The 27,745-nt window shown below is 45.8% G+C and overlaps 1 protein-coding gene across 1 annotated transcript in view; it reads left to right on the top strand.

Moving 5' to 3' along the window:
• The window catches only part of CFAP61 (cilia and flagella associated protein 61), a 252,242-nt gene that overhangs the window by 193,018 nt on the left and 31,479 nt on the right, over window positions 1-27,745 (top strand). Inside the window, exons 21-24 of the mRNA XM_060032942.1 lie at window positions 988-1,280; window positions 5,822-6,149; window positions 7,483-7,574; window positions 13,439-13,644. Coding sequence (XP_059888925.1) covers window positions 988-1,280; window positions 5,822-6,149; window positions 7,483-7,574; window positions 13,439-13,644 — 919 coding nt within the window. The remainder of the gene's footprint in view (window positions 1-987; window positions 1,281-5,821; window positions 6,150-7,482; window positions 7,575-13,438; window positions 13,645-27,745) is intronic.

The following is a 27,745-nucleotide window of genomic DNA, read 5'->3' as shown; positions in this document are numbered from 1 at the left end:
ACTTGCCATTTATTTTGTCTCATAAAATTCCTCTTCAGATCATTTTATAAACAGGAGGAAAAAGAGAGGTAGATTGACAAACCTATCATTTTGTGGTAAAATTGTTACAGCTCGCCCGAAACGTGAGCCTACAGCAGTTTCTGTCTTTGTGAAGAGGTAATAATGCCAATTCAGTGTCAAAAACAGCATATAAATAGCATGTAATACATCTCACTCATGTAATAGGATCATTGGTCTTAAAACTTATATCATTAGTAGAAGAGCATATGTAATTACTTCTATAATATTTTTAAGAAATATAAATAAATCATATAGACTGTTACCATCAAAATGCTCTTACACAGGGGAAATCTCTCAAAGTCATTTTGTGATTTTATTTTTCCTCACCAAAAGAATACCTGTCAATCTCTTTTGCTAGGTCTTGACACATTAAATCCTAAAAATCAGAATTTGAATATAAGATTATCTGTTGCAAGCAGAATGTTCTAGTCTTTAGTTCTCAAAGAAGGAAAAATGTCCTTGAAATCAACATGATTCAACAACTAAGTATTAAAATATCCGTACCATCACGCACATGACAATTATTTTCACCATTGTCCTTTTCACCACTCAGGAAGAACTTGCATTTATTGCAAACTTCAGCCATTTTTCCTCTTAATAAGTCTAGCAAATAGGGAGCAAAAACAAGGCAAAAGGTTTTATTCTCACCAGTTTCATTTAGCATAATTTCAACTTTCAAATTATAGGAACATAAATGAATGTCCTACTTCTGTGTTAAAAGTACTTGACTACTTTGTGGGACGTTGTGTGCCCATTCTTTACTAAATTTTCTTGGTCGCTGTTGCTAGGTAACACCGCTGACCTCCCACAGCTGAAAAAAAATGAGAGGGTTGGAGGGAGCAATTCGGCATTATTAGCATTTGACTAATAAGGTTGTTGGGTTTTTTTTTTTAAACTATGTATCTAAGCATCTGTCCCCTTCTGTAGGGAATGTCATCATCTATGGGAACACAATTGACACATACACCACGGTGGAGACGCTCTTGAACTTGGGTGTGAGGGGCTCCTACATCCACCTGGTGCAGCACCCACCCACCTCCATCGTCACCTGCATCAACAACTACGCAGTGGAGGGCGCAGTGGAGGATGCGCTCCGAGCCGCGGGGGTGACCGTCTACCGGGATGCGGTCCTAGCTCAGTGGAACGATGGCCTGAACCCAGACCCCATCCACAGCGCCAGCTTCACCACACCCACCAAGCCCTTCCAGCTCCCTTGCTCCGTAAGTAGGTCCCCAGAACCTCACACACTGCCTTTGGGGGACTTGGGGTCTGAAAAGTGGTAGGTGGTGAATTTATAGTCACAGGGTTCTTTTTCCCCTAAACGTTCAGATTTTCTATTGCTGAGAAATGAGCCACCCAAACCGAGTGGCCTAAAACAACAACAGCCATTCCATATTCTCTCCCGTGGTCCTGGGGCTGGACCGGGCTCCCCCAGCAGCTCTCCCTGGAGGTGTCTCCTGGGGCTGACGTCAGACTGGGGCTGGGGCTGGAATCGTCTAGAAGGTGTGTTCACCCACTTGTCCGTCTGCTGGTGTCAGCTCAGCTTCAGGTGAGATTTTGACCTGAACACTTACAAGTGGCCCCTTCATGGGACTGAGCTTCCCCTCTGCATGGTGGCTGGGTTCCGAAAGCAATGGGACAGAGACAGAGAGAGAGACGCAGAGAGAAAGAGAGAGAGAGAGACAGCATATCTCCTTTCGTGACCTAGCCTCAGAAGTCAAGCTGCACCCTTCCACCGCATTCTGTGCCCTAGAAGCAGGTCACTAAGGCAGCCCACACTCAAGGGGAAGGGAACTGGACCCCGCCTGTTCCTGGGCAGAGTGTCAGGGGGGTGGCTTTGAAGAGGGCCAGCCCCACTGAGCGCTCCCCGTGTCCCGGGTACCATGCTGCACACTGGCAGTGTATTCTGTCCCCTCCTCACAACAGCTCTTTCAAGGGAAGCATCCCCACCTTACAGACGAGAACACCGTGGCTCCGCGTCAGCTGAGATCCCAACCCAGGCCGGCAGGGCCTCAAAGTCCATGCTGTGTCGACCTCCTAAGATTCTGGAAACAGCAATAGGGGATCTTCCCCCATGATGTATGGAGAGAGTGCTTTGCTTTGGGGCTTGTCACAGCTCAGCTCACACCCTGTTCAGGAGATGAGCAGAAGCCAGGAGGGAGGAAGAGGGGAAAGGGGCCAGTTGATGTGATGGAGAAGCAGGAGATCCCTGAGAGAAAGGGGGCTGCGGTCCGAGTGAGTGCTGGAGCTATGGGGGTCAAGGGCTGTGTTGGCGGTTGGGATAAAGGATGACAGCAGCATCTAGTGGGCAAGCCAGCTGGGGAACCCCGTGGGGGCTCATAGCAGTCCCTCACCTGGCAGTAGGAGTGGGTCAGCCTAAGTCAGGGCTTCTCACCCAAGGGCCCCTATGGGCCACCCTCATCCCCCCAGAGTCTGGACTGGAGCTCAAGGCAGACCACCTGCACAGAGAGGGTTTCCCTGCCACCTGTCATTTCATTCTGATAACCCAGGGGGATTTCACATTCTGCTCTCAGTACCTTCATTTACTCCTTCACTCCACAAACATTTATTGGACACCTACTAGGTCTCAGGCTTAGTCCTAAGTGTGAGGGATATAGCAGTGAAAAAGACAGAAAAAGTTCATTTTATTTTAACATAAAAGTGACACCATCTACACATGTATGTCACAATACCTGTATAAGATAGGGAAAATCAACATCTTTTCACCAAAAGTTTCCTCCCAAAATGATGATCGTGGAAGATGTATGCCCAGGTTATCCTGGGCAACTCTGGGGGTGAACATATACCCTGCTTAGGGCGCATGGGTGCAGGAAAACCTCCCCCAATATCCAACTGAATACAGATTCTGTAGCAGCCCCTGCTGGCCTTCACTCTGCTGTCCAGGTCAGAATTGGAAATCATGGCAAGGACATCTTGCAGATACTCTCAGCTGCCTTGATCCAATACACCTTCCTGCCCAAACTGCACCCTAAATGGATGAGTCGGACATTGGCCTGCTGTCCTCAGGTCCTGTCTCCGGCTTCCCCTGCTCTGCTCTGCACCATGACGAGGGGCCTCTACAGAGGACCCTCCCAGCCCATTTCCCCTGACTCTCAGTAGGTTGGCCAACCTGGCAGGAGATTAGAAACTGGAAGAAGGGAACAGTCAGGGTATTTATCCCTCCTGATCGTCAGCTTTGGGTGGCATCTCTGCCAGGGAATTAGGAGACTTTTGATGGGCACGAATATATTCACGATCTTCACTGTGGCCATGTGGTCATGGTGTCGTGGGCTGAATTATGTGCCCCCAGAGAGGAGATACGGTCCTAAGAACCAGTACCTGTGGATGTGACCTTATTTGGAAATAGGATCTTTGCAGTTGTAGTCAAGTACAGAGAAGGTCATCCTGGTTTGGGGTGGGTTCGAACTCTAATGATTGGTGCCCTTACATGGAGAGAGAGACTTGATGACAGAGAGGAGGCCCATGAGGAAGAAGGCCCCATGCTGACGGAGGCAGAGATGGAGTGATGGCAGCCACAGGTCCTGGAGCAGCAGGGATGGCCAGCGCCCACCAGCAGCTAAGGAGAGATGAGGACCTCTCTGAAGTTCTCTGTCTAGCTAGACATTTGTCAATTTTATTGATTTTTTTCCCCCCAGAGAAACGGCTTTTGAGTTTGTTAATTATCTCCGTCATCTGTCAGTTTTCTCTCTCATTGATTTCCACTCTTAACAATTATGTTCTTTTTTCTGCTTGCTTTGGATCTACTTTGGCTTTCTTTTTCTAGTTCCTTAAGGTAGACCCTTAGGTCATTATTTGTAGAAGCATTTAAAGCAGATGTTCCTACTTCATATTTTCATCCACTATGTACTATTTATTCAGTTGGCATTACAGGAGCACGTGAGTTGTGTTTGAGAGGTCTGAGAGGTCTGTAACTCAGAACACGTGCTCCCACGGACAGTGTTGGATTTGCTGATCCGGCGTTCACTCTATTCCACAAACCCCTATGTCCCAAATGTAACCGTAGCGTCAATGCCTACGCCAAAACCATATAAAATAATATGATAGAGGTACTGATAGTCTTTAAAACGCAGTAAAACAAGGGCTAGTATATGTATGTGCCCCGTAATAAAAGAGTCGTTTTAAGTAGGAGAAAAACTGGGTAGGTAGAAGAACTTTGCAGGGATGCTGAAGGGAGCTGCTGAGCATTAATGGTCCTGTTTTTCATGCATAATTTCAATTCAAATCAAACGTTTTTCCTATTTTTCTGTGAGTGGGAAGTCTGTTTCTATAGAGATGGGAAACGAGTAGAGGAGGGAAAAAAAAAGAGGAGTAGAGAGACAGAAAGTTTCAGAGTCACGGACTCAGAGAAATATATTTTCCTGTGGTCACTGAGCAAGGTTATAAAACAGAAAAAAATTTAAAGAGGTTTGAAGGAAAGAAGCTGCCTGGATGGGAGTAATTGGGATAGGATTAGACATCTGAGTGAACAGAGACAGGGAAAAGGGCAAAGGCCCTGCCGGTTCCCTGAGGGAGAAGAAAGGACGTCATAGGGATGGTGGATCTGAGTCCAGTGCTGTCCAATAGAACTGTCTGTGATGGTGGAAATGGTCCATGTCTGTGCAGTCTAACATGACAGCCACCGCCACCTGTAGCTTTGGGGCATTTGAAATAGGCCACCACAACTGAGGGTCTGGATTTTAAATTTTGTTTAATTGTAATTAATTTAGATTTAAAAGTATATAGTCACCCATGACTAGTGGCTACTGCAGGCTCATTTGTGGCTCATTCCTCATTGGCACGCCATTCCTAGATGTAGGGAAGGGCATGGAAGGGGGTTACCTCTGGCTCAGGACAGCTGATTTCTGTACGTAATGAGGCAAGTGAGGTGGGTAGAGCTGGCGTGTGAAGGAAGCAGGGAGTGTGGTATCCACCAGTATGATGAGGACCAAGGTCATATGTTCATTTCTTAGCATGCTTTTAATAAGGTGGCAAACTGTGTTTAGGTAAAGCTAAAAATGATTCAGCTTAGCTACTTCAATGACAACTGAAGACTTAAAAACAGCTAACTTGGACTGCTTTAATGACTTAACATCAATATGGAAGATGATCTCCAGATAAGTACGAGAACACATTAAAATTTGGGCAGAGAGTGGAGGGGCCTGCAGGTACCTTGTAAATCTTCACTGAGTCAGCACCTGCCATCCCAGGGCAGGAAATAACAAGGCAGGAGCCCAAACCTGGGGGGCACCAAGGCGGACGGGGCTTGCGTCCTCTCTGGGGCGTCCTGCAGGGAGAGACAGGCTTTCTGGGTTTAAAGGGGCAGGAATGGGGCAGCCTGAAGACTCAAAACTGGACGAAGTGACCCCAAGAAGGAACCTGGAGAGACCTAAGTGTCAGACGCAGGAGAGGAAAATGGTAGGAGGCTGAGAAGGAACGATTTGAAATGTCCGAGAATGAGAGGAAAGTGGTGTTTATGAATGTAAACCTCCTTACGGGGAAGAACGTGCTCTTGTGGGAGATATTCCACCACGTGGCACCCTCGCCTCTGGATGTCTAGATTGAGCAATTTGAAAAAAAAAGAGTGACATTGAACGATCTTAATTTCTTCTGTGTACCAAAGATACACACACCATTATGACATACTGTTTGTAGATTTAGGTTTTCTTGTGTGCCCCAAGTAATAAAATAGAGACTCTTCACCCTGTTGGGAAGGTACAGTGAAGAGTGATAACTAGAAATAATGTGATTGTTCACTTTGTAGATGTTCTTCAGCTTCTGTGAGAAGAACGTGGATTACGAAACATTCAGAGCCTTCAACGACGCGTGCCTTGTCTACGACGGCCGCCTTGTGATAGACACCAACTTCCACACCAATGACATAGCCATCAGAGCTGCCGGCTCCCTCACCAAGTTCTCCAACAGGTATTACTCGAATGAGTGGACTCACAGCAACTTCAATTCCAAGGAAGTTGGCTTCCAGCTGGCAGCCGTGATGCTCAACCTCTTTGACCCGACCCTCGAGCCTGTGACTGAGCCGCCGGCTGACCTTGACCGCCTCATCCCCATGTACAGGGGAGCCAAGATCAAAGGTAGGTAGTGGGCCACCTTCATCCCTGTGACGGAGCCACTGGTTGGATCTGGACCAGCCAGCCCTCCGTTTCCTGTAGGTTTGGTGAGGAGGCGCCTGTGTCCCTCAGTGGGTTTGCACAGAGACACGGGAGGGCTCTCTTTTACGTTTAACTGCTTATTATGGACTTGACTTTATCACATCAGAACTGATGTGATAAAATTTTTCACATCAGAATGTGATGCTCACTTTGCATCTAAGGAAACTGAGACTAGGGGATGATGAGTAACTTGCCCAGAGGTCCCTCACAACTGGTGTAGGGTTCGATGCCCTGACATCTTACCAAACTTTCATTCTCAATATCAGTTGAGAGGTAAGGAGAACTTCCAAGCCTCCCGGGCTTTGGTCTGCTGTCTGGATGGATAAGCTAGACCATTAGCAGCTGTAAAACGGTCCAGTTTTATCCCCTCAGCTTTATTGACCCCTAAGGAGATCATCATATGAGTGACGCGGAACTTTCTTATATTTGGGAGGTGGGAGTTACCCTTGAAAACAGCATCTTTGAATGTTGTGGATCTTCTACCAGAAAAATGCACATTTTACAAAACTGTTTACTTCTAGAAGGTTGATGGACCAACCCCCATAGTCGCCCGTGGACCCCTAGGGGGTCTGTGAGCCCCAATCCAGTAAACAAAACATCAGGCTAAAGAGACAAAAGCCCTGTATTGCAGTCCTTGTGTTTATCTGCCCAACTAAATGGCCTCCGAGAGGTCGTGATCTCCTTCTCACTCTGGATGAGACCTTAAGGAAGGTGGTGGATGTGGGAAAGGAAGACAAGGCATGGGTGTCAGAGGCTGATCAGAGCTAGACCAGGCTCGGGCTTCTAGGGCAAGCTAGAAATAGTAACAGTTTCATAATACGAGTTTTCTAAAGCATTGAACAAGAACTTTGTTGATTTTCCTTATAACATTTACTTAGTATTTTGGTTACATAGTGGAGGAGGATGGAGAATGGGAACACCATGGCAACATTTGTAGACCAAAGTGTTGGCTGGCTTTAGCAGGCAGAGATGAGAATGCCACAAGTTATGGGAAATCAGGATGCACGGGATCAGCTTGGCACATCTTGGAACATTGGTGGCTATATTATGGGTTATAACGGCACATTCATGTTGATTTTATTAAATAAAATAAATCGCAGGGTGTTCCTTGCTAATAGAGGTACTTGAGTGGGAAAGTTTGAGTAGCATACACCACGGCAGGCATCTCTGGTTGTCCTGTGGTACAGATGTAAGCCCTGTTACCCAGTTGTTACCCGACTGAATTAAAATGTGGAAAACTTGCCATTTCCACCAGGAGGCATCCTCCCTGGGTCGTACCATTATCTGCATATCGCCAAGCCTGCCATCCCAACCCTATTGGAGGTACAAATGGCCCAGTCTGATTTTGTAAGTATTATTCCTGAATTTCATTTTACTTTCAAATATAACACTTTGTTTATGGGGGTAGGGGTGAAATTCTTAATTCAGTCTTTAGTGTAATGTATTGGTTCACGCATCAGAGAGCCATGTGGCAGTTTGGCCCCCAAAACGGCCCCCACTGATTCCCACCCCTTGGTATTCATGTCCTTGCATGGTCCCCTCCCACACTGACTAGGGCTGACCAGTGTGGCCAGCAGAATATTGTGGAAATGACAGTGTGTGACTTCCAAGGCCAGGTCCTGAAAGATAATACAGCTTCCAACTTGCACCCTCCTGGGTCACTGCTGCCATATTGTAAGGTCACCCAGGTGGCCCTTCGGGAGGTGCGCGTGGAGAGGGACTGAGGATTTCTGCGCCAGCCAGTCGTGTGATGAAGCCACCGTGGAAGTGGTCCTCCAGCCCTAGTCCAGCCTTCCGATGATGCAGCCCTGGCCAACATCTTGACTAAAACGTACAGGAGACCATGAGCCAGAATCCCCCAGATAAGCTATTCCCAATTTCTGACTCCCAAAGACTGAGGTTATAAAAATGTATTGTCATTTTAAGCCATTTATTTTTTAGAGAAGTTTTAGGTTCACATCAAAAGTGAGAGGAAAGTACAGAGATTTCCCATATACCCCCTGCCCCCGTTCATGCACAGCCTCCCCCATTGTCAACATCCCCACCAGGGTGGTACATTTTTTACAATTGATGAACCTACATTGGTACATAATTATCACCTAAAGCCCACAGTTTCCATTACGGTCCACTCTTGGTGTTGTACATTCTGTGGGTTTGGACGAATGTGTAATGACATGTACCCACTATTACGGTATCATGCAGAGTAGTGTCACTGCCCTAAAAATCCCTCTGTTCCACCTATTCATCCCTCCCTCCCTCCCCTGCAACTCCTGGTAACCACTGATATTTTCACTGTCTCCATACTTTTGCCTTTTCCAGAATGTCATAGAGTTGGAATCATACAGCATGTGGCCTTTTCAGATTGGCTCCTTCACTTAGTAATTTGCATTTCAGTTCCCTCCATGTCTTTTCATGGCGTGATAACCCATTTCTTTTTAGCCCTGAATAGTATTCCACTGTCTGGATGGACCACAGTTTATCCATCCACCTCCTGAAGGACATTAAGCCACTAAGTTTTGAGGTAGCCTGTGATGAATCCATAGATAATTAAAATAACCACCTCTGTGGCAATAGTAAATTGCTTAGGGTCTGGGATGTCTGTCCAGGCCCCCCTGTCCTCCTGCCCTCCCTGGATGACACAGGAAGGGCCAGCGAGGTGAAGCTGAAGCTGCGTGTGCTTGGGGCTTGGGAGGGGCGTTCCCTGTGTTCAAGGTAACTAGAAAGGACGCAACATGGTTGGTCGGTTGGTGAGCTTCTCAGGTAAGATTATCGGACAGTTGGTCCCAACTGGTGTTTGTTGTCAACTGGGGTTTCCTTTCTGGTGCTTCAAGTTTGCTTTTTCGTCAGTGAGGAAGACACTGGAGGTTGCCTGCTTCCACTCCCATTTTCTCATCCTGAATTTTTTTGAGGGTTCATGATCTGACTAAGGTAAAATAAGCACATCTCCCAGATTTCCTTGAGAATGAGGTCAGCCATGTGGCAGGTCCCGGCCAATGAGATGTAGTAGAAGCTGCTGGAAAATTCCGTAAGGGGAGCAGACTCCGGATGTCGCAGGCTCCTGGCCCCTCACCCTGTCTGTTCGGGAAGTCAGAATCCCAGCTCTTCCGTCGACTTCCCATGGACTTTGGACGGGTTATCAACTCCTCTGCATTTCGGGGGTTATTAGGGATCCCATATAAAGTAACACTGCCTTCAAGGAATAAAACAGTGACCCGTCAGTGGTAGATGTTGTTAATTATAGTTCCAGAAAAAGAATGAAACCTGGTTCTTCCAAGGAAAGGATGGATGCTGTGTGTTTAAAACTTACTTCCCTTGGGCCTTTCCCAGATTCTTTCAGGTGTGTCCTGTATCCACAGTCTGATGCAAAATGTTCTTACAAGTAAAGAAAGGACCGTAGCGAATGGTGCTCCAGTCTGTACTGCTGTGTAACAAAACTTAGGGACATGAAGCAGCCATTGGATTCCGCTCACAGATTCTGTGGGTTAGGAATTCGGACAGTACACGGTGGGAATGGGTTCAAAAGCTAGGAAATACTGGACTTGGTTTCACACTGAACCAGATTCTTCAAGGACAGTGTGTGATTTCTGACATGCAGTGTCATTTATTTATCAACCACTGGTTCTTTCTCGGAATAAAGTCAGAGGAGGAGCGAAAGGGAGTTTTAGATAATGAGGGTTTTCATAAGAATGGAACTTGACTAGCTTCTTTGGCTGGTGCTGTGACAGTATTTGAGCAGGAACCCTGACTGTAATTAACCATTTTGCCAGGTGGGCCTCCTTTTTAATTAGTACAGAAGATCTAAACAGATTTTTTTCTCCCCATTTTATTCACCAAGAAAAAAAATGTAGGATGGTTCCATGGCAATCTTTCGGATTTGGAATTAATTTGATTAAGTAAAATTGTTGCCAAAATGGTCAGGCAGTCGCCTAAATATGGCCAGTGGATGGAGAATGGAGCCCACGGAGCAGTATTTCGCTAGAGAAACTAAATTACTGTTCTCACAGCAAATGTAGTACAGATGAATCTCATCAGACTCGTGTAGCACTCACGCATCGGGATATGTAAGTAAGGAGATGCTTTAGTAATTCATGAGGTAACCCGACAAAAGGAAGACAGGGGACCCCAAGTCGTCTACATAATGAACTGATCCGCAGATTCCAGTCCACATGCTTTGTTGGCTTATACTCCACGGAATAAACAAATTTGTCACAACAAACTCTGCCTGGGTACCATTAAATTTAAAATTGTGTATTCATCGTGGGAGCTGGGAACCTGGTTTCTTGCATGCCGAGTCTGATTACCCCTGGGTCTTTCGTTTGGCATGAATTCCAGAGCCATATTCCAATCTTTGTCAAAATCATAAAGGAGCTCAAAAGGATAATTATATTCAGGGAAAAAGGAAGAGACAAAAAAAACAACACATCAGAACCCGTTACTCTGTCAAAATTTTAAACTCAACACCCAAATCTCCTAACAATTTATTCATATACTTAAAGGAAGAAACTAGCCACATCCCACAGAATTGGAAAGTGTATGAAATCATCATCGTCGTTAGCCCAGAATCCCTCACCGGGTGGCAGGGCTGGAAGCTGCCTTAAGTCCTTGTTTAGTGGAGTGATTTTCTGGAAGGATAAGCAGAAAGGGTCCTGGACTTCACTGGATTTTCCCATCTGTCAGCAACAGTGACTAGGAATGACCTCAGAAATTTAGATAAGTCTGCCCAGCCCCACAGGGGTAACTTGTGTCTGAGAAACCCATCTGTAGGCGACTTGCCTTTCATGTCAATGCAAACTATTTTGATGCCGCATGCCTAGGACGGCCCCCTGGTTATGTGATCGCAGAGCCAGATCTCATTAACGATGGTCACGGTCACTTCCAGAGTCAAGATGTGCTGTCTTTGCACCACTGGGCATTTCTTTCCTCCGTGTGCCTTTAAATTCAACCTTTAAATTAAAAAGTAAGGCCAACTCCCTCCACCAAATAAACAGACCCACGATGACACATCACTGGAAACGATGCTGACGACACAGCCCTTGTAGAACAGGGTGACCTCAGAGGGCATGTGATGCTGAGACACCAGCCATGGAGTCACCGTGGCCCTCGAGTTGAGGTGCTCAGAATCCACTGAATCAGCCCCCAAATACAAGTGCTTGTGAGCAGAGGGTGGGATGTTCAGTGAAACTCTTTGCCAAGTCAAAAATATTGTCAGCCACGTGGGTGGATCCCGAGATGTACCCCTCTGAGGCCTGAGTTCCCTTCCTTAATCACTCAGCATAAAGAAATTTCAAAGAGGAAGAGGAGAGTCCACGACCTTGTGGGATCTGCTGTCCACTGAGGCCAGGGAAACCTGGTGCTAAAAGTATGCTAGAGCTGTGGCCAGTGCCCCCTCTCCTGGACCCCCAGCCGCCCTACCAGCAAGGCCAGGGAGCAGCCCCTCCCCCAGACACTCATTCAACTTCACCAAGGCACCCCTGACTGCGAAGAGGCCTCCCCAGGGTCAACTTTACTTGGTGGCTCATCATAGCAAACTCTATTTCTGAATTAAATACACGCAGAGCTATGAAAGTGAGGAACGCGCCCGTTGCGAGCATCTCTAAGAATAAATACAAGACTTTAAAAACCATTTGAGTTTGGCACCAGCAGCTTTAGTCTTAGCCCCTTCCATTAACATTTTGTTAAAATATTGACACAGAAACAAATAAATGATACCGCTTATTTTTATGAAAATAGAATGATTCTCTACAAATTATAAAACATTATAAATTTTTATACTATACTTCTATAGTATAAAATGTACTGGGAACATATTTTCCTGTTATGAAATAACTCACCAATAATTTCTGTTGGATGCATTGCATCCAGATGTGTGCATATACCATTGTTGCGTTAGATAATACCTTACTCGGTGTTTTTTTAAACACTTTGCTATGGAGGTAGATTTCCTGTCTGTATGCATCCATCTCTATGATGCTGGACCTCGTGCACCTCCCTGGGGCGCTGTCCCCCACCCCCATCCTAAGCTGTGTTTGTTCTGTCCCCCAATCTCGTGCATATCCTTGGGGCTGGCCCAGGACTTACCTGGCATCCCTCCTGTATTTCTCACCTTGTGCCTTTGTAGTTGGCTGGTTCCTCCTCAGGGCTTAGTCATGTGATACACAAACACCCACCAGTTGCTTCAATTTACTTAAAAATCCAGTTAATCCGTGTGTCCTTGTTTAGATAAAGTCCCCAGGGGATGTCCGGGACTCAGTAAATGTTTGGGATCAGTGCAGTTCAACTTGCCCTGGATTTCTAAATGCCACATTCAAGTTCAGAACAAAAGCTTAAATCTATATGCACTCAGGAGAGATTTACTGAGTGCTACTGTGTACTGAGTTCAGAGTCCAGAGGCAAAGTCTGTGGGTTCAGCCACCACAGCCAAACCCAGGTTTGTCCATGGAGGTTCTGTTTGTTGCTGGAGCCAGTGGGAAGCATGTCTCTGGCTGGTCAGTCAGTGGCCATCAGGGGCTGAAATAGAAAAAGTGGTCATGACTGGGGTAGAGGGGCATCTTTCCTTGTCATCTGGGTTCACATGGTGGTTCAGCCAGTTTCTAGGGGACATAAAGCCATGAATCTACACCTTTCACAATTTACAAACTAACAGGTAGCCCACAGAACGGTCTATATATTTTCCATGAACTTGAACCTTCTTCCCAGGAACAGACCCTACCAAACAGGTGAACCTCTGCAAACCCAGCTGTCAGGGATTCACCTTTTTCCTTCTTTCCTTTGTTCGAGTAGAACTTTAAAAACTGAAATTCCTTTTGCACACCTTTGACTAGGAGGTTTTTCTCAAAATGGTGCTGTGAAAAAATTAAAGTTAACAGTCTTATGACACCGCGCAGGAGAGAATAGACCCAGTTCCACCTACTGGCTGTGCCAGGTATTGAATAACGGAGAATTGACCGTAACCTAGCAACTAATTTAGAAACATGGAGCGATATAATCACAGTGTCAAATACCCTGAGGAACTTTCAGTCATCAAATTCAAACACATGGTTTCTGACACGCACTTATCTTCAGTCGAGTTTGGTCAATATCTACTACTGTGATTTGCAACAGGCAATAAGCTCTAATCCGTCCATTATATTTGAAAAATAAATTGCTGTGATAAAGTTCCCAAAGTCCAGAAATGTTTCTAACGTTGTTTTTCTGATGCACTCCTCCGCCAGGGTTCAGAAATAGTAACAGGTAACGTGAAGAACGGGACTTACTTCCGAATCCACACCAACAAGTACAAGATGGTGGAAACCATCACGTGCCTTTCCAAAGTGCCTTTCCCTGCCTCCAACTACATCCGCCTGTTCGGCCAGCACGAGCAAGTCCTCAACAACCTGTGCGCTCGATACAAGGATGGGCTGGTCCCAGACCTCTACAGGTGAGCTGGGCGTTGCCCTTTCCCGGGGGTTATGGGGTGGGGGGAATGCAGACACAAGCCATGGATGTCTTGTGAATGAGGGAGGGGTTTTGTGATGCACCAGGAAGTACACGGGAACCCCTGGGAGAAGCTAGAGCTTCTCAACAGTGAAGAGTATCAGACCCACCAGCACTGGAGAGGCCCACGGAGAAGAGCACAGGCTCTTGGTGTGTCCACAAGTGGCTGCACGGCCACGTGCAGGCCTGGGTCCCAGACGCATCCGTGCATGGCCTCCACGCCACAGATGATATTCAAGTCTCTCTTGAGACACAGGCTGCTAAGAGCAGTGGTCAGAAACGTAAGAGGTCGATTTGGGGGCAGGATGGAGGTATCTGGTCCTGGGGGGAGTTCCAGCACCACGGACAGGCTGTCTGTGACCCCAGCCGCCTCCTCACGGCACATGCTCAAGCAGAGGGGGCGACCGTTTGCCTAAGACGTTGGGAAGGAATTCTGCTCCAGCAGGTTGGTTAGACTGGGGGCTCTAGATCCCCAAATGGAGCAAGTCAGCACTCCGTTTGGGGCCCTGTTTGCGAGCCTGCTCATGGCAATGCGTGTAGCTGGAGTTTGTGTGTTTTCCCTGCTGTGTGGTATTCCGTGTGTAAGATAACTGTGTCACAGCTCATCCGTCCATTTTCCTGTCGATTGATGTTCATATTGTTCCAGTTTGGTGCCATTGGCATCGTGGGCACACCTGTGCAGGAATTTCTCTCGGGTGTACTAGGTGACGCCCAAATGTTCCCCACGGTAGTGGTGTCTGTTACCCTCCCTCCAGCCAGCCATGAGAGCCCTCCGCAGCCCTGGCAGTCCTCGGCACCGTTCAGCTTGAACATTTGGCCACCCTGGTGGTGTGGAAAGGTGTCTACCCAGGGTTTCAGTGTTCTCTTTCCTGATTTATTTATTTGTTTTTTTGTGTGGTACGCGGGCCTCTCACTGTTGTGGCCTCTCCCGCTGCGGAGCAGAGGCTCTGGACGTGCAGGCTCACGCGGATCCTCCCAGACCGGGGCACGAACCTGTGTCCCCTGCATTAGCAGGCGGACTCTCAACCACTGCGCCACCAGGGAAGCCCCCCCTTTCCTGATTTCTAATGTGGTTCAGTGCCTTTTCATTTGTTTGTGGGCCATTCATGGTAGTTTCTGGGGAAATGCCTGTTTATGACGTTTGTCCCTTTTTGGGGGGCGGGGGTCGTCTTCTCTTACTAACTCACAGGAATTGTTCGTATATTCTGGATACAAACTTGGTTGTTTACGTTTCCTTCGTACGTCTTCTTGCATTCTGAGGCTTGTCTTTTCACTTTCTTTATGGTGTCAATTAACAGATATTCTTCATTTTAAAATCATCTGTCTTTTTCCCGATGTCTTGGATATTTTTGTCCCTTTGCTCTTCTAATAGTTTTACAGTAACCTTGTGCCGCTCCGTGAAAAGCCCCACTGGATTTGATAGGAAATGCATTAAACCTTAGATCAATTACATAAGAGTTGACATCTTTGATATTAATTTTAGTCTCATAACATACTAGTTAACCCTTGAACTACAGTGTCAATATAGTCAAAAGTCGAAAGTCTGAGTATAACTCACCTTCTGCCCTCTGTGCCTGTGGTTCCACATCCTCGGATTCAGCTAAGGGCCAATCAACCAAGCATGGATCGTGTAGTACTATAGTATTTACTACTGAAAAAAATTTGTAAGTGGACCCACGCAGTTCAAACCACGATTGTTCAAGGGTCAACTGTGTAGATCTTGATCTATGTGGGTCTGTTTAATATCTTTCAGTAAAGATTTATCATTTTCTCCGTCAATGGCTTGCTTAATTTTTGTTTGATATGATCCAAAGTTCTTTATATTTTTATTGCTGTGGTAAATATCATTTTCTTACTGATTGCTTCTATATAGTGTATAGAAATGTGCTTTTTTATGGTTCTGGATTCTGCAACTTTGCTAAACTCCCTCATTCATTCAGATAATTTACCTGTAGATTCTTTTAGATTTTCCACACAAAAAAATTATGTCATCTGCAAATAATGACGGTTTTGTTTGTTTCTTCTTTTTAAATCTTTGTAACTTTTATTTCTTTTTCCTGTCTTACTTCACTGGCTAAGATTTGTGGTAAAGTTTGGGATAGAAGTAGTGAGGGATGACACCCTGGCCTCATTCTTAATTTTAAAGGGAATTCGTTCAATATTAAGTGTGTGATGTTTGCCATACATATTTTTGTAGACACCCTTTATCAGGATAAGGAAGTTTCTTTTTATTACTGGCTTGCTAAGCATTTTTATCATGCACGGATTTTTATTTTTTCCCAGAAAGAGTACTTAACTTTTTTTTTTTTTTTTTTTGCTGTACACGGGCCTCTCACTATTGTGGCCTCTCCCGTTGTGGAGCACAGGCTCCGGACGCGCAGGCTCAGCGGCCATGGCTCATGGGCCCAGCCACTCCGCGGCATGTGGGATCTTCCCGGACCGGGGCATGAACCCGTGTCCCCTGCATCGGCAGGTGGACTCCCAACCACTGCGCCACCAGGGAAGCCCAAGAAAGAGTACTTAACTTTTGAAACCTTTTATGTGTGAGGATATCTTCCTATATGTTTCCCATTATAAACTACATTTTGATAAAGTATCAAATTCCTTAATCATAGGCTTCCCCTCCTCAGGTCTTTGTAGACATGACTCCAACATTTATTTAAAATAAAGAAAATTACAAGTATTTAGAAAGTGAATTCATTTGTTCCTCAGCTTGTGGGTAGGATTTTATTGTGGCTCTCAATCTTACACAAAATATTTGAGTTAGAGGGGAATCAGTTGTTCGTCAAAGAACATTTTTATGGGAGCTATGTATTGAGTCTTCTCTGAAAAGAAAATATTTTCACATTTGACCAAATTCAGTTTGTTTTTCCTGAGAAGAGATGCTGAAAGAGACAGACTTTGTGAGCTCGAGACCACTGGTCTGGGCACAGCTGTTAACTGAGGACAGTAATAAGTTTAAAAGTGAATTTGATTTGCTGGGAGTGAATATTTGGTATGGCAAAATGGGACAACACTGGCTATTAGGACGTGCCAACTGACATCTGTAAGAAAGGGGACAGGGGGATGGTGGCTGACCATGTTCTAGTGTGGTACCCAGGGCGCTGCCAGGCCCCGTCCGTCCCTCCCGGATGCCTGTTAGTGCACGAGCAGCTGCGGCCACGTTCTTTTCAAGTGCCACGAAATGCTGCCAGGGCCCGTGCTGACTCTTGGCCCAGCACTGCTCGCCCTGTCTGTTGTCAGACCAACTGGCAAGGCTCTTTCCAAGCAGGCAGGGTGAATGGTTTAGCTGATTTTGGCCGAGATATGATTACCGATTGTTTCCCTGACCTCGGCAGCACCAGTAACATCTCTTGTTCAAATCTGGGTGCGTTTCCATCTGTTGTGTCTGGGGGTACCTTCCTCCAGGCTGGGAGGGCTGACCGTTAACCAGCCGCTCTGTCTTCTGCAAGACAGACATGACCTCAAGGTCAAGTTCCTCTCCAGGTTCAAAGAAACCCTCTGGATCCTTTCTCTCCACTTCCCTCAATCTATTCTCACCCCATCAAGGGCCAGGACAGAGGAGGTGCTGGTGGCCCCAGTGGGAATTGTGGCAGCCACTCAGGCAGACGCCATAGCAGCCAAGGCCTCACCAGCCGTGTCTCTGGCTGCCTGCGGACAGGCTCACTTGGAGCCATTTGGGGACACGTGGTGGCTGCCGAGCAGTCAGCCGCTGTGACACCCAGGCCGACAGCTGTCACAGGACAGCAGTGCCACTGAGGGTCTGGAGCCAGGCTGGCTTGGATTCTACCTCTGTTTCATCCTTTGTTTTCCCCTTGGCGCTCCAGTGCAAACCACTGGTGATGGAGAGAATAAATTCACCCCTGGTGACTGTGTGTGTGCGTGCATGTGAGTGTGTGCCTGTGAATGTGTGTGCCTTTGTGTGTGAGTGTGTCTGTTAGTGTGTGTGAAAGAGAGAGAAATAAATGGATGGGTTGACGGATTTATCACTTTGGAAAAAGAATGGAGTCCCTGTAATTTATCTGTTCCTTTCTGAACCAACCAGCATTTGAAAGTCACATAACAAATGTGTTACAAAAAGGACTTTTCCGCAATCTTCCCCTCAGAGCACCTGTGCCCTGCGGTGTCCCACGTACGCGTGCACACGCCTGTCACAGCCCCTGCAGCTCTCGCCCACCCCCTCTGACGATGTCTAGAAGGGGCCGCTCCTTCCCTCCACCTGCTGGGCTGCTTCGCCCTCAGACACTGGGGCAGAAGCAGCTTCCACGGGGGTGCCAGGAAGTCGGAGATGGGAACCGTGCGTGGAGAGGAAGGGGAGGTGGAGGCGGGGCCCTGCGAAGTCCCCATCACGGGGCTCTAACAAGGCCTGTCCCCTGTCCTCCCTGCTTCCTTACCTCTGCCTCATCTTCATGTACGCCGCTTAGCGGTGACCCTGCAAAGAAAAGCTCCTGCCTACCGACTTCCCCTACACCATGGCCTTAATTAACAGTCTGTAGCATCCTTTATCCTCACGGCGTGAATAGGTCTTGCCCTGGCTTCTTTGTGTGAGCCCATCAGATACTCATAAACCTTGATTAAATCACCTCTTCTCACATCTTAACGTGCTCAGCTCTCAAAGGCTGCCCTTGCCCGGCCCTCTCCTCCTGCGAGCGCTGCGTCCCCCTCCACGCTTCCCAAATGCTCGGATGCCTATTTTTAATGGCTAAGTGCTGCTGTGCACAGTGTTCTAAATGGGATTTGAGCAGGCCCTTTAAAAGGCTGCCGTTACCTTTTTGCACCACGTAGCCCAAGGAGTGACTCCCTCAGGAAAGCTGCCGTACGCTATCTCTGTCTTCAGAGAAGCCAAGTAGGACGCTGCCAGCCCGCGCAGCCTCCTAATTCCCTTATTAGACTCAACTGGAATCATTTGATCATGACTTAACGTGTTTTTCAGTTCCCCTGTAGTCAGTGACCTTGTGCTATGCCCGGCAGGATATCACACACTAAATACTAGGTGCCCATTTTTCCAGACTTGTCAAAATTTTATTGAACTATGGCTGCCCACTCCAACTTGTCAATTTTTTGGTGCACGCCTAAAATTTGTTGGATAATAGTTCTCCCCAGATGCAACTTTCCCTGTTGGCTGCTTACCGAGTCACCCCCCTGCCCTTCTGGAGACCCTTTAGATCAGTGTTCCTGTCCATCATTCATTTCAGATAATGCCAATTCCATTTCATAGCCTTATAAAGAATCCTTTTTCAAGTGATTTGCTAAAATCAAAATCCATCCTCTTGGGACGTCCCTGGTGGTCCAGGGGTTAAGACTCCGTGCTCCCAATGCAGGGGGCCCAGTTTCGATCCTTGTTCGGGGAACTAGATCCTGCATGCCACAGCTAAAGATCTCACATGCCACAATGAAGATCCCTCGTGCCACGACTAAGACCTGGCACAGCCAAATAAATAAGTAAATAAATAGATAAATATTTTTAAAAATCCATCCTCTTCATTTTGCTTCCCCGTTATTTAACTCTATTTCTCCACCCTTGTGCATGTTCACACACTTTCACCTGGGGCTCCACACTGGTCATTCCCTGGCCTCGTTGATCCAAGAGGCATCTCCTTGCCCACTGGTTTTCTCATACGATCACATTGCGTGTGAGGCTGAACCCATGTTTTGGAATATCCCTCATTACTGAGACGGTCAACCTTAGGTCTCAAAGTATAGACCAATGAAGGGGCCAAATTCCATTTAACACAACCTGTGTCCATTTTTATTTGTAATATTGCTCTGACTAAAAGACTAGGATTCTTTTTTTCTAGTATATGTCATCTCCTTCCTTCCCACAGTGCCATTGTATGGCATTAACCTTTCCTGGGATGAAGGGCAAGATTGTTTTAAGCGGTTCTGAAGTCATGGCCAGAACGTGTCCCTTCAGACATTCATCCCAAGATGATAACATGCAGGAAAAACAAACGCAGGCGTGCACACGGTCAGGGCTGAATGTTAAGGTAATGACCCTGGAGCAGTGCTTGGAGTCTGGAGCTTTGCTTTTTCATCTCTTATCCGATGTGTTCCAATAATTTGCCTCATTCGTCATGAAATTATAGTTTGGCATATTATCCCAACATTTATCAGAAAGGCCTGGATTGAGATATTTTTATGGTTTTGAGGTGTCTGGAAGGTACATTTTCTTATTTCAACTGCCTCAGTCTCATTCGTGTTAGTGAGAATCTTTGCCTTGAGGACAGTACCCATAAGTGAGTGAAAGAGAAGTGCGTATCCCATCTCACAGCCAAGATTCATTTCAACGTTAAAGGCCTTTATTAATGAGAATGTGTAAAGTCTCATCAGGCGCACGCAGTGCCCATTCCCATCAGTCTAAAGTGAAGGATGGGGGCTTCCTTGGTGGTGCAGTGGTTAAGAATCCACCTGCCAATGCAGGGGACACGGGTTCAAGCCCTGGTCCGGGAAGATCCCACATGCCGCGGAGAAACTAAGCCCGTGAGCCACAACTACTGAGCCTGCGCTCTAGAGCCTGCGAGCCACAACTACTGAGCCCGTGTGCCACAACTACTGAAGCCCACATGCCTAGAGCCCGTGCTCTGCAACAAGAGAAGCCACCGCAATGAGAAGCCTGCGCACCACAGTGAACGGTAGCCTCTGCTCGCTGCAACTAGAGAAAGCCTGCACAGCAACCAAGACCCAGCGCAGCCAGAAATAAATAAGTAAATAAATTACTTTAAAAAAATAAATAAAGTGAAGGATGAGGGACAGGAATGCACATTTCTTCACCCTCCTGGTTCCATGTGAATGCCCCTGTCCTTATGTCACCACCTCTGAGCAGGCATCACCATCTCCTGAAACGGAGGAGCTTGACTGTCTCCCTACTATAAAAGAAAATGATTGCTTTCAGTATCTGAAGGGAAACAGGGATATTTAAATCACATCTTAGTACCTGGGGGAGATACCTGCAGCGCAGGGATCCAGCATCCCAGACACCGTGCTGCAGTGTGACCCGTACGCGGGACAGTTCACGTGATGTGGGACACATAACTCACATATGCATCTGTTGGACCACATCTACAATATTATGAAAAATTTCAAACTTTTCACCTAGCTGTATAAAAATAAACAAACACTTCATGGTGAAACCACCACTGCCGTCTGTAAGCTCTAGATAGCCCCCCATCTCCACAGCTGCCGAACCAGCCACGTTTCTGTCATGCTTGCCCGTACACTCGTGGTATATATCCTAAGGTAATTTGGTGTGAAAACCCAACAGTGCATAAGAGTGAATCCTTACTTCTCCATCCTAGAGTGGAAAGGACGCTAGACTGAGATGGGTTCAATTTCTGCGCTGTTGTTTACTAGCCTTGCAAACTTGGGCAAGACATTTAATCTCACTGAGCATCCTCTTCCTCATTTCTGAAGTGGAGATATCACCAACGATCAAACTGCCCACATCGCAGGATAAAAGCAGATGATGATGCGGAAGTATTTAAAAGACGTAAAGTAATATACAAACGCCAAGTTTCGTCATTACTTTAGCTCAAGTGTTCACGTTCCCTCTAAGTCCATACTAGCCTTCATGGAGAGGCACTCTTTCAGCCTTTTACACAGTTTTCCTTCTCCCTCCCAAGTTAATACAAATTTAAGGAAATACGGTGCTTCTTTTAAAATCAAGTAAGCAAATGTTTTAAAATTGCATTTATATATGTGCTTGCTATGTCCTGTTTTAAAAATTATCTTATTGGAGGTACTCTTGAAATTTCACGTGCTTTTTTTTTTTCAGAGTCATGCTCTGAGGAAAAAAAAAACTTGGGGAGAGGTCATTATCAAGAATTAAATATGTGCGAAATCAGGTGCTTTATTCAGAGTTAGTGATGTATGAAGACTGTACCTCCCAGGGCGCTAAGAGCAAAGGAATGGGTCACACGTTTCTGTATAAGCAACACTTAAAGACGATTTCATTTCAAGACACTGCCACCAAAAGCAACCACGTAGGCTCTGAATAGCATCTAAGATTTGGAATCATGAGCTGTTTGAGTTATAAAGTACATCTAGAATCATATAGTTTTAAAAATTGCTTCGGAAAATTGTTTCACGCATTGTGAAGAGTTACCAACACCTTAGATCTGCACTGTCCCATATGACAGCCAATTGCCAGGTGTGACTTTTAAATTTTAATTAGGATTAAAAAAAATTAAAAGCTCAGCTCCTTGGTCACACTTGCCATGGCCTGCGTACTCAACAGCCACACGTGGCTAGTGGCTACCATATTGGATAGCGCAGGATAGATGACATCCATCATGGCAGAAAGTTCTACTGGGCCGTGATGGTGTAGGCCAGTCACATTCATGGACGTGGTAATGAGTGGTGTGGAGCAGTGCATCTCTGGACAATCATTTCCTAAAGTGCTAATCACCAGGCCCATTTGGTTCTGAATCCCTGACTTGCAGATGTGGTAGCTCAGAGATGGGTGCTCAGTGAAAGCCCCGGGGGGGAGAAGGAGGAAGTGATATCGCTCTATACCTGCTTTTGTGGGGTCAACTGGAAAGGAGATTCTCCCCAGATCACATGCCAAGGGTGGACAGAGGGGGAGCAAGGACAGCGTGGGAGAAGGGGCGAGGCAGTCGAGCTCCCTGGGGCCCTTGGTCACACTAGGGGCTTCCTTGTGTACAGTTCAGCTGACCCCACCCCAGCCAGCCCGCACTTCCTCACCAGTTATCCTCAGCAGACTCAGTTACTAACATTCTAGCCCTTGTCGGACCCCAGGTCTTGATCTGGGGCTCAGCAGATCTGACTGGTATGTTCAGAACTGACTAGATGCCCTCTGAGCATCTTTTCAAACTTTTGCTGCAGGAACTAAAGTCCTTTATAGATTTTCTTCCTCCTTTCCACCTGGCGGCCTGTGGGTCAAAGGTATTATTTATGAGTCTAAAATAATAGCTGATGAGCCAATGGTCATCTCCAAGGCTACCAAGTTGCTTTAATATAAATACCTCTTTACCAAGCTCCAAGAAACAACAGAATTGTTCTATTGTTATTGGAATTGTCAACATAAACACATTTCAGAAATCTTTCAGTCTACTGAACTGTGAGAAGAAACTGGCCTGCCTGCCTACATTTTTTATGGCCCAATAATGCAAAAAGATGCTCCAAAGCCACCTGGGCAGAGTGGAGTATCACGCACGCGATGCTCTCATCCCCCTCCCCCTAGGCCTGGATCTTTATATGTTTCTTTTTGAGGATTCTTTTGTACATTTTTTTACTCTTTAGCATTTTCCATTACAAAAGCAATACATGTTTGTTATATAAAATTTAGAAAAATATTTTAAAAGCTAAGTAGAATACAAAGTCCATACCTAATCCCACTACCCAGAACCTATTTCAGATGACTGAGCTATACAAGATGAGAAGAGTTGAAGAGTCACTGCTATCGGCTCCCAGAATTAAGACCTGCAACAAGCTTGTGGACGGTCCACAGACCCTCTCTTGTGACCAGGTGCTAGGAAGGACCTTAACTGTGGTCCGGCACGCTCACCTCGGAGATGAGAAAATGAAAGCGGCAGGGCTGGCCGTGGCTCACAGCCACAAGGGTGGCATCAGGAACATAAGAATCAGAGTCCCCTGCCTCCAAGTCCAGTTCCCTTCATACAGGACCAGAGGAGCACGTTTCCTGTTGTGCAGTGACATCATTTAGAGAAAGCACCTGCTTGGAACATGAGAATAATTTTGCTTCTCTGACAAAATACCTCAGGAGATGACCAGGATGATTCACATGTGGAGGAAGAAAACATTAGAACTTCTGTTTATATTTTTATTTTAAGAAAAAAGGAGAGCAATCAGGCTTTATTCGTATTTGAAGCACAAATACTGGCACCCTCTTGGGCCAGATGAAAGACAGATGTGTGTTCTACATGGACTCAACACATCGAGTGTTACAGGGGGATGTCACAGCTTAGAGGGGTCAACCTTATTAGTGAACTTGGAATTACTGCAGTTTTTGTGTGTCTGGTTTTGTGGATTTATAAATAATGATCTGGTTTTAGCTAAACTAACCTCCACAGCATGGGCAAGATCATTTAAAGAACTCCTCCAAAGAAACCACAGATTGAAAATCCTGGAAAGCATGCATGCATAAACCAGGAAAAGGCAGAGCTGACCTGTCTCCAAGTCCTCAGACGGGATCTTTACCGGCCGTATTATGAGTAAGCACAACGATGAATCCTCAGTCAGGGTTCAGTTGCAGACAACAGAATCCTCTCTGGCTAGTTCAAACAGAACGTGATGTACTGCCAGTGATAGGTGGTTTATAAAATTCCTTGAATGGGGCTTCCCTGGTGGCGCAGTGGTTGAGAGTCCACCTGCCGATGCAGGGGACACGGGATCATGCCCCGGTCCGGGAAGATCCCACATGCCACGGAGCGGCTGGGCCCGTGAGCCATGGCCTCTAAGCCTGTGCATCCGGAGCCTGTGCTCCACAACGGGAGAGGCCACAAGAGTGAGAGGCCTGCTTACTGCAAAAAAAAAAAAAAATTCCTTGAATGAGCTGGAGGAGCAGGCTTTAAACTGGCTTCAGGGAAAATTCAGAAATCAGCTCTACAGACCGGGCCAACCTCTGCCACATTGAGGAATGTGTGGAGTCAGGAAACTGCCAGTCTACAACCACACCTTCTCTGCCGCAGTCCACACCAGCAGAATGGGTCCCCTAAGCCCTGCCTCTCACTGCCCATGGGATTCTGGTGCAGCCAACACCAAATGCTACCAGGACCAGGCTTGCCAGCAAAGGAAGAAAAACAGTGGAAACATGGTCTCCGCCTCATAGTACTCATGCCCACCTTCCAAGTCCTCCATGAGGGTGTCTCTTTGGAGGATGCTTGGTCTCATGTAGAACCTACACCAGAGACTCGGTCCCAGGTAGAACCCACATTTCCACTGCCTGGAAAATCTAGTCTTTCCCTTTCCTACCTGGTATTTTGGGTAAGTCATGCTACCAGGGGTCTGGAATGCAGCTGGATGAACTAGTCTGTAATATCTCCCATAACTAACTAATCAAATCTGACCAGAAATCAGCACCCCCCCAAAATGCAAAACCATCAAGAAGAACACTTGAAATTTGAATTTACATCTGTATCAATAAAGATGAACTTTGTCCTAATTATTTATAGGTTGACAAACCCTTATCCAACATCCTAGGAGCAGATATTACATTTTTTAAAAAAAGTTGTTTGGGGAGTAGATTTATCCTCTCACCTGAAATAACTAAAAAACTTTAGAAAATGTGAAAAAACATTCAAAAATAAATATTGGACATAAGACAATGAAGGACAGTGATCTCTGAGAATCTGGAAAGAAAGAAGGTGAACCCTGAAATTACTCCAGCTTGCTGCCTTAGAATTTCCAAGCTGTGGCAAAGGGACAGGAACCCAGCAGACTCCCTGAGTTGAGGACTGGAACTGTGAGTGTGCAGAGGCCAAGGCAGCTAGTGTTCTCAGGACAAGGAACTGGAGGGGAGGTCGCTGCTCAGAGAGAGGGGCGTGGGGATCAGCAGGAGGTCCCTCTTGAAAATTCAGTCTAGTCCTGCTCAGTGCATGCAGGAGAGGAAACCCCCCAAGTCTGGGAAAGAATCACTCAAAGGACTAGAGGTTATATTTCCTGGCACTCACACAGGGCTGGGAACAGTGTGTATTTCCACCAGCCAGCCTGGAGAACCTCAAGATTCATCAGCGGGTAGAGTATACACTTACGGTCTCCCCTCAGTGGTGAGAAAAATGAACATGCATCCAAAGACTCAGGAAAATACAACCCATAATGAGGAGAAAAATCAGTCAATTGAAACCAATCTAGAACTGACACAGTTGTTAGAATTAGCAGACAAGCATATTGAAACAGTTATTATAACTGTATTCCACATGATCAAAAAATTAAGTAGAGATGTAGAAGGTATATGAAAGACCCAGATAAAACTTCTAGAGATGGAAACTACAACGTCTGAGATGAAAAAATACACTGGATGGGATTAATGGAAGATTAGACCTTGCTGAAGAAAATATTAGTGAATTTGAAGACATACTAGTTGAAACTACCCAAAATGAAACACAAAGAGAAAAAAAGAATTTAAAGCAATGAGCAGAGTGTCAGTGAGCTATGAGGCAACTTCAAACAGCCTAAAGAAATTATGACCAAATTTTTTTCCAAATTTGATGTAAACCATAAACCCACAAATCCAAGAAGCTCAGTGAATGTCAAGCATGAAAAAACATGAAGAGGAAATCAGTATGGAGGTTTCTCAAAAAGCTAAAAATAGAACCACCATATGACCCAGCAGTTCCATTCCTGGATATATATCTGAAAGAAACAAAAATACTAATTCAAGGGACTTCCCTGCTGGTCCAGTGGCAAAGATTCCATGCTCCCAGTGCAGGGGCCCTGGGTTCAATCCCTGGTCAGGGAACTAGATCCCACATGCTACAACTAAGAGTTCGCCACAACTAAAGATCCCACATGCTGCAACTAAAGATCTCACGTGCTGCAACTAAGACCCAACTAAGAGAAGCCAAATAAATAATTTTTTTAAAAACCCACTAATTCAAAAAGATACATGTACCACAATGTTCAAAGCAGCATTATTTACAATTACCAAGACATGGAAGCAACCTGAGTATCCATCAACAGATGAATGGATAAAGAAGATGTGATATACAGATATATACAATGGAATACTACTCAGCCATAAAAAGGAATGAACTTTCCCCATTTGTAACAACATGCATGAACTTGGAGGAAATTATGCTAAGTGAAATAAGTCAGACAGAGAAAGACAAATACTATATGATGTCATTTATATGTGTAATGTAAAAAAAAAAAACCAACAAAAAATAACTAGTGAATATAACAAAAAAGAAACAGACTCACAGATACAGAGAACAAATGAGTGTTTACCAGTAGGGGGAGGGAAGGGGGAGCAATATAGGGATAGGGGAGTAAGAGGTACAAACTACTAAGTATAAAATAAGCTACAAGGATATAGTGTACAACCCAGGGATATAGCCAATATTTTATAATAACTATAAATAGAGTATAAGCTTTAAAAATTGTGAATCACTATATTGTATACCTGTAACATATAATATTGTACAATAGAAAAAGTTACACCAAGGCATATCATAATCAGACTGCTCAAAACCAGTGATAAAGAGAACGTCAAGAAGGAACAAGAGAAAACATTGTTTTCAGAGGAATAAAGATAAGAATGACAACAGATTCCTCATCAGAAACAATGCAAGTGAGAAGTCAGTGGACTAACATCTTTAAAATACTGAATTTTTTTTCAAATTTGAGAACAAGTTTATTACATATTATATAACATCTCCAGCCTAATACATAGCATAACATCCCCTTATATTACATAGATTACCCTACCTACCCCCAACCAACATCTGAGTCATTTTCTATCCCATTACCCTGTTTAACTCCTCTGTTGGTTTGTTCTCCCAGTTGATAACACCACCATGACCCCAGAATTCATATGTTGAATCACTAATCCCCAGTGTGCCTATATCTGGAGATAGGGTCTTTAGGAGGTAATTAAGGTAAAATGAGGTCACAAAAGTGGGGCCCTAATCCTGTAGGACTGTAGCCTTATAAGAACAGGAAGAGAGAGAGGGACATCTCTGTTTCTCTCCTCCATCTGAGGACACAGTGAGAAGGCAGCCGTCTACAAGCCGGGAAGAGAGTCCTCACCAGAACCTGACCATACTGGCACCCTGATCTCGGACTTGCAGCCTCCAGAACTGTGTGAAATAAATGTTTATTATTTAAGCCACCCAGTCTGGGGTATTTTGTTATGACAGCCTGAGCTAGGCCAGATTTACATCCCAAGTTTGGTGCTGCTTTATCTCCCCACAAGGGCAGAGGGTATTTTGCGGCTTCCAACAGCCGCCCGCCGTGCTGCACAAGGCACATGGTACCCCCCGGGCACTCCCATTCAGCCACCATGGGAACGACCTCCATGTCAGCTCGTCCTGGGTTTGACCCCTACTTCTGACATTATACCAGCCTCA

The sequence above is a fragment of the Delphinus delphis genome, chromosome 15 (assembly GCF_949987515.2).
Source record: "Delphinus delphis chromosome 15, mDelDel1.2, whole genome shotgun sequence".
Classification (NCBI taxonomy): domain Eukaryota; kingdom Metazoa; phylum Chordata; class Mammalia; order Artiodactyla; family Delphinidae; genus Delphinus; species Delphinus delphis.
The sequence above is the reverse complement of the archived record's forward strand: the minus strand, read 5'-3'. Positions and strand labels throughout refer to the sequence as shown.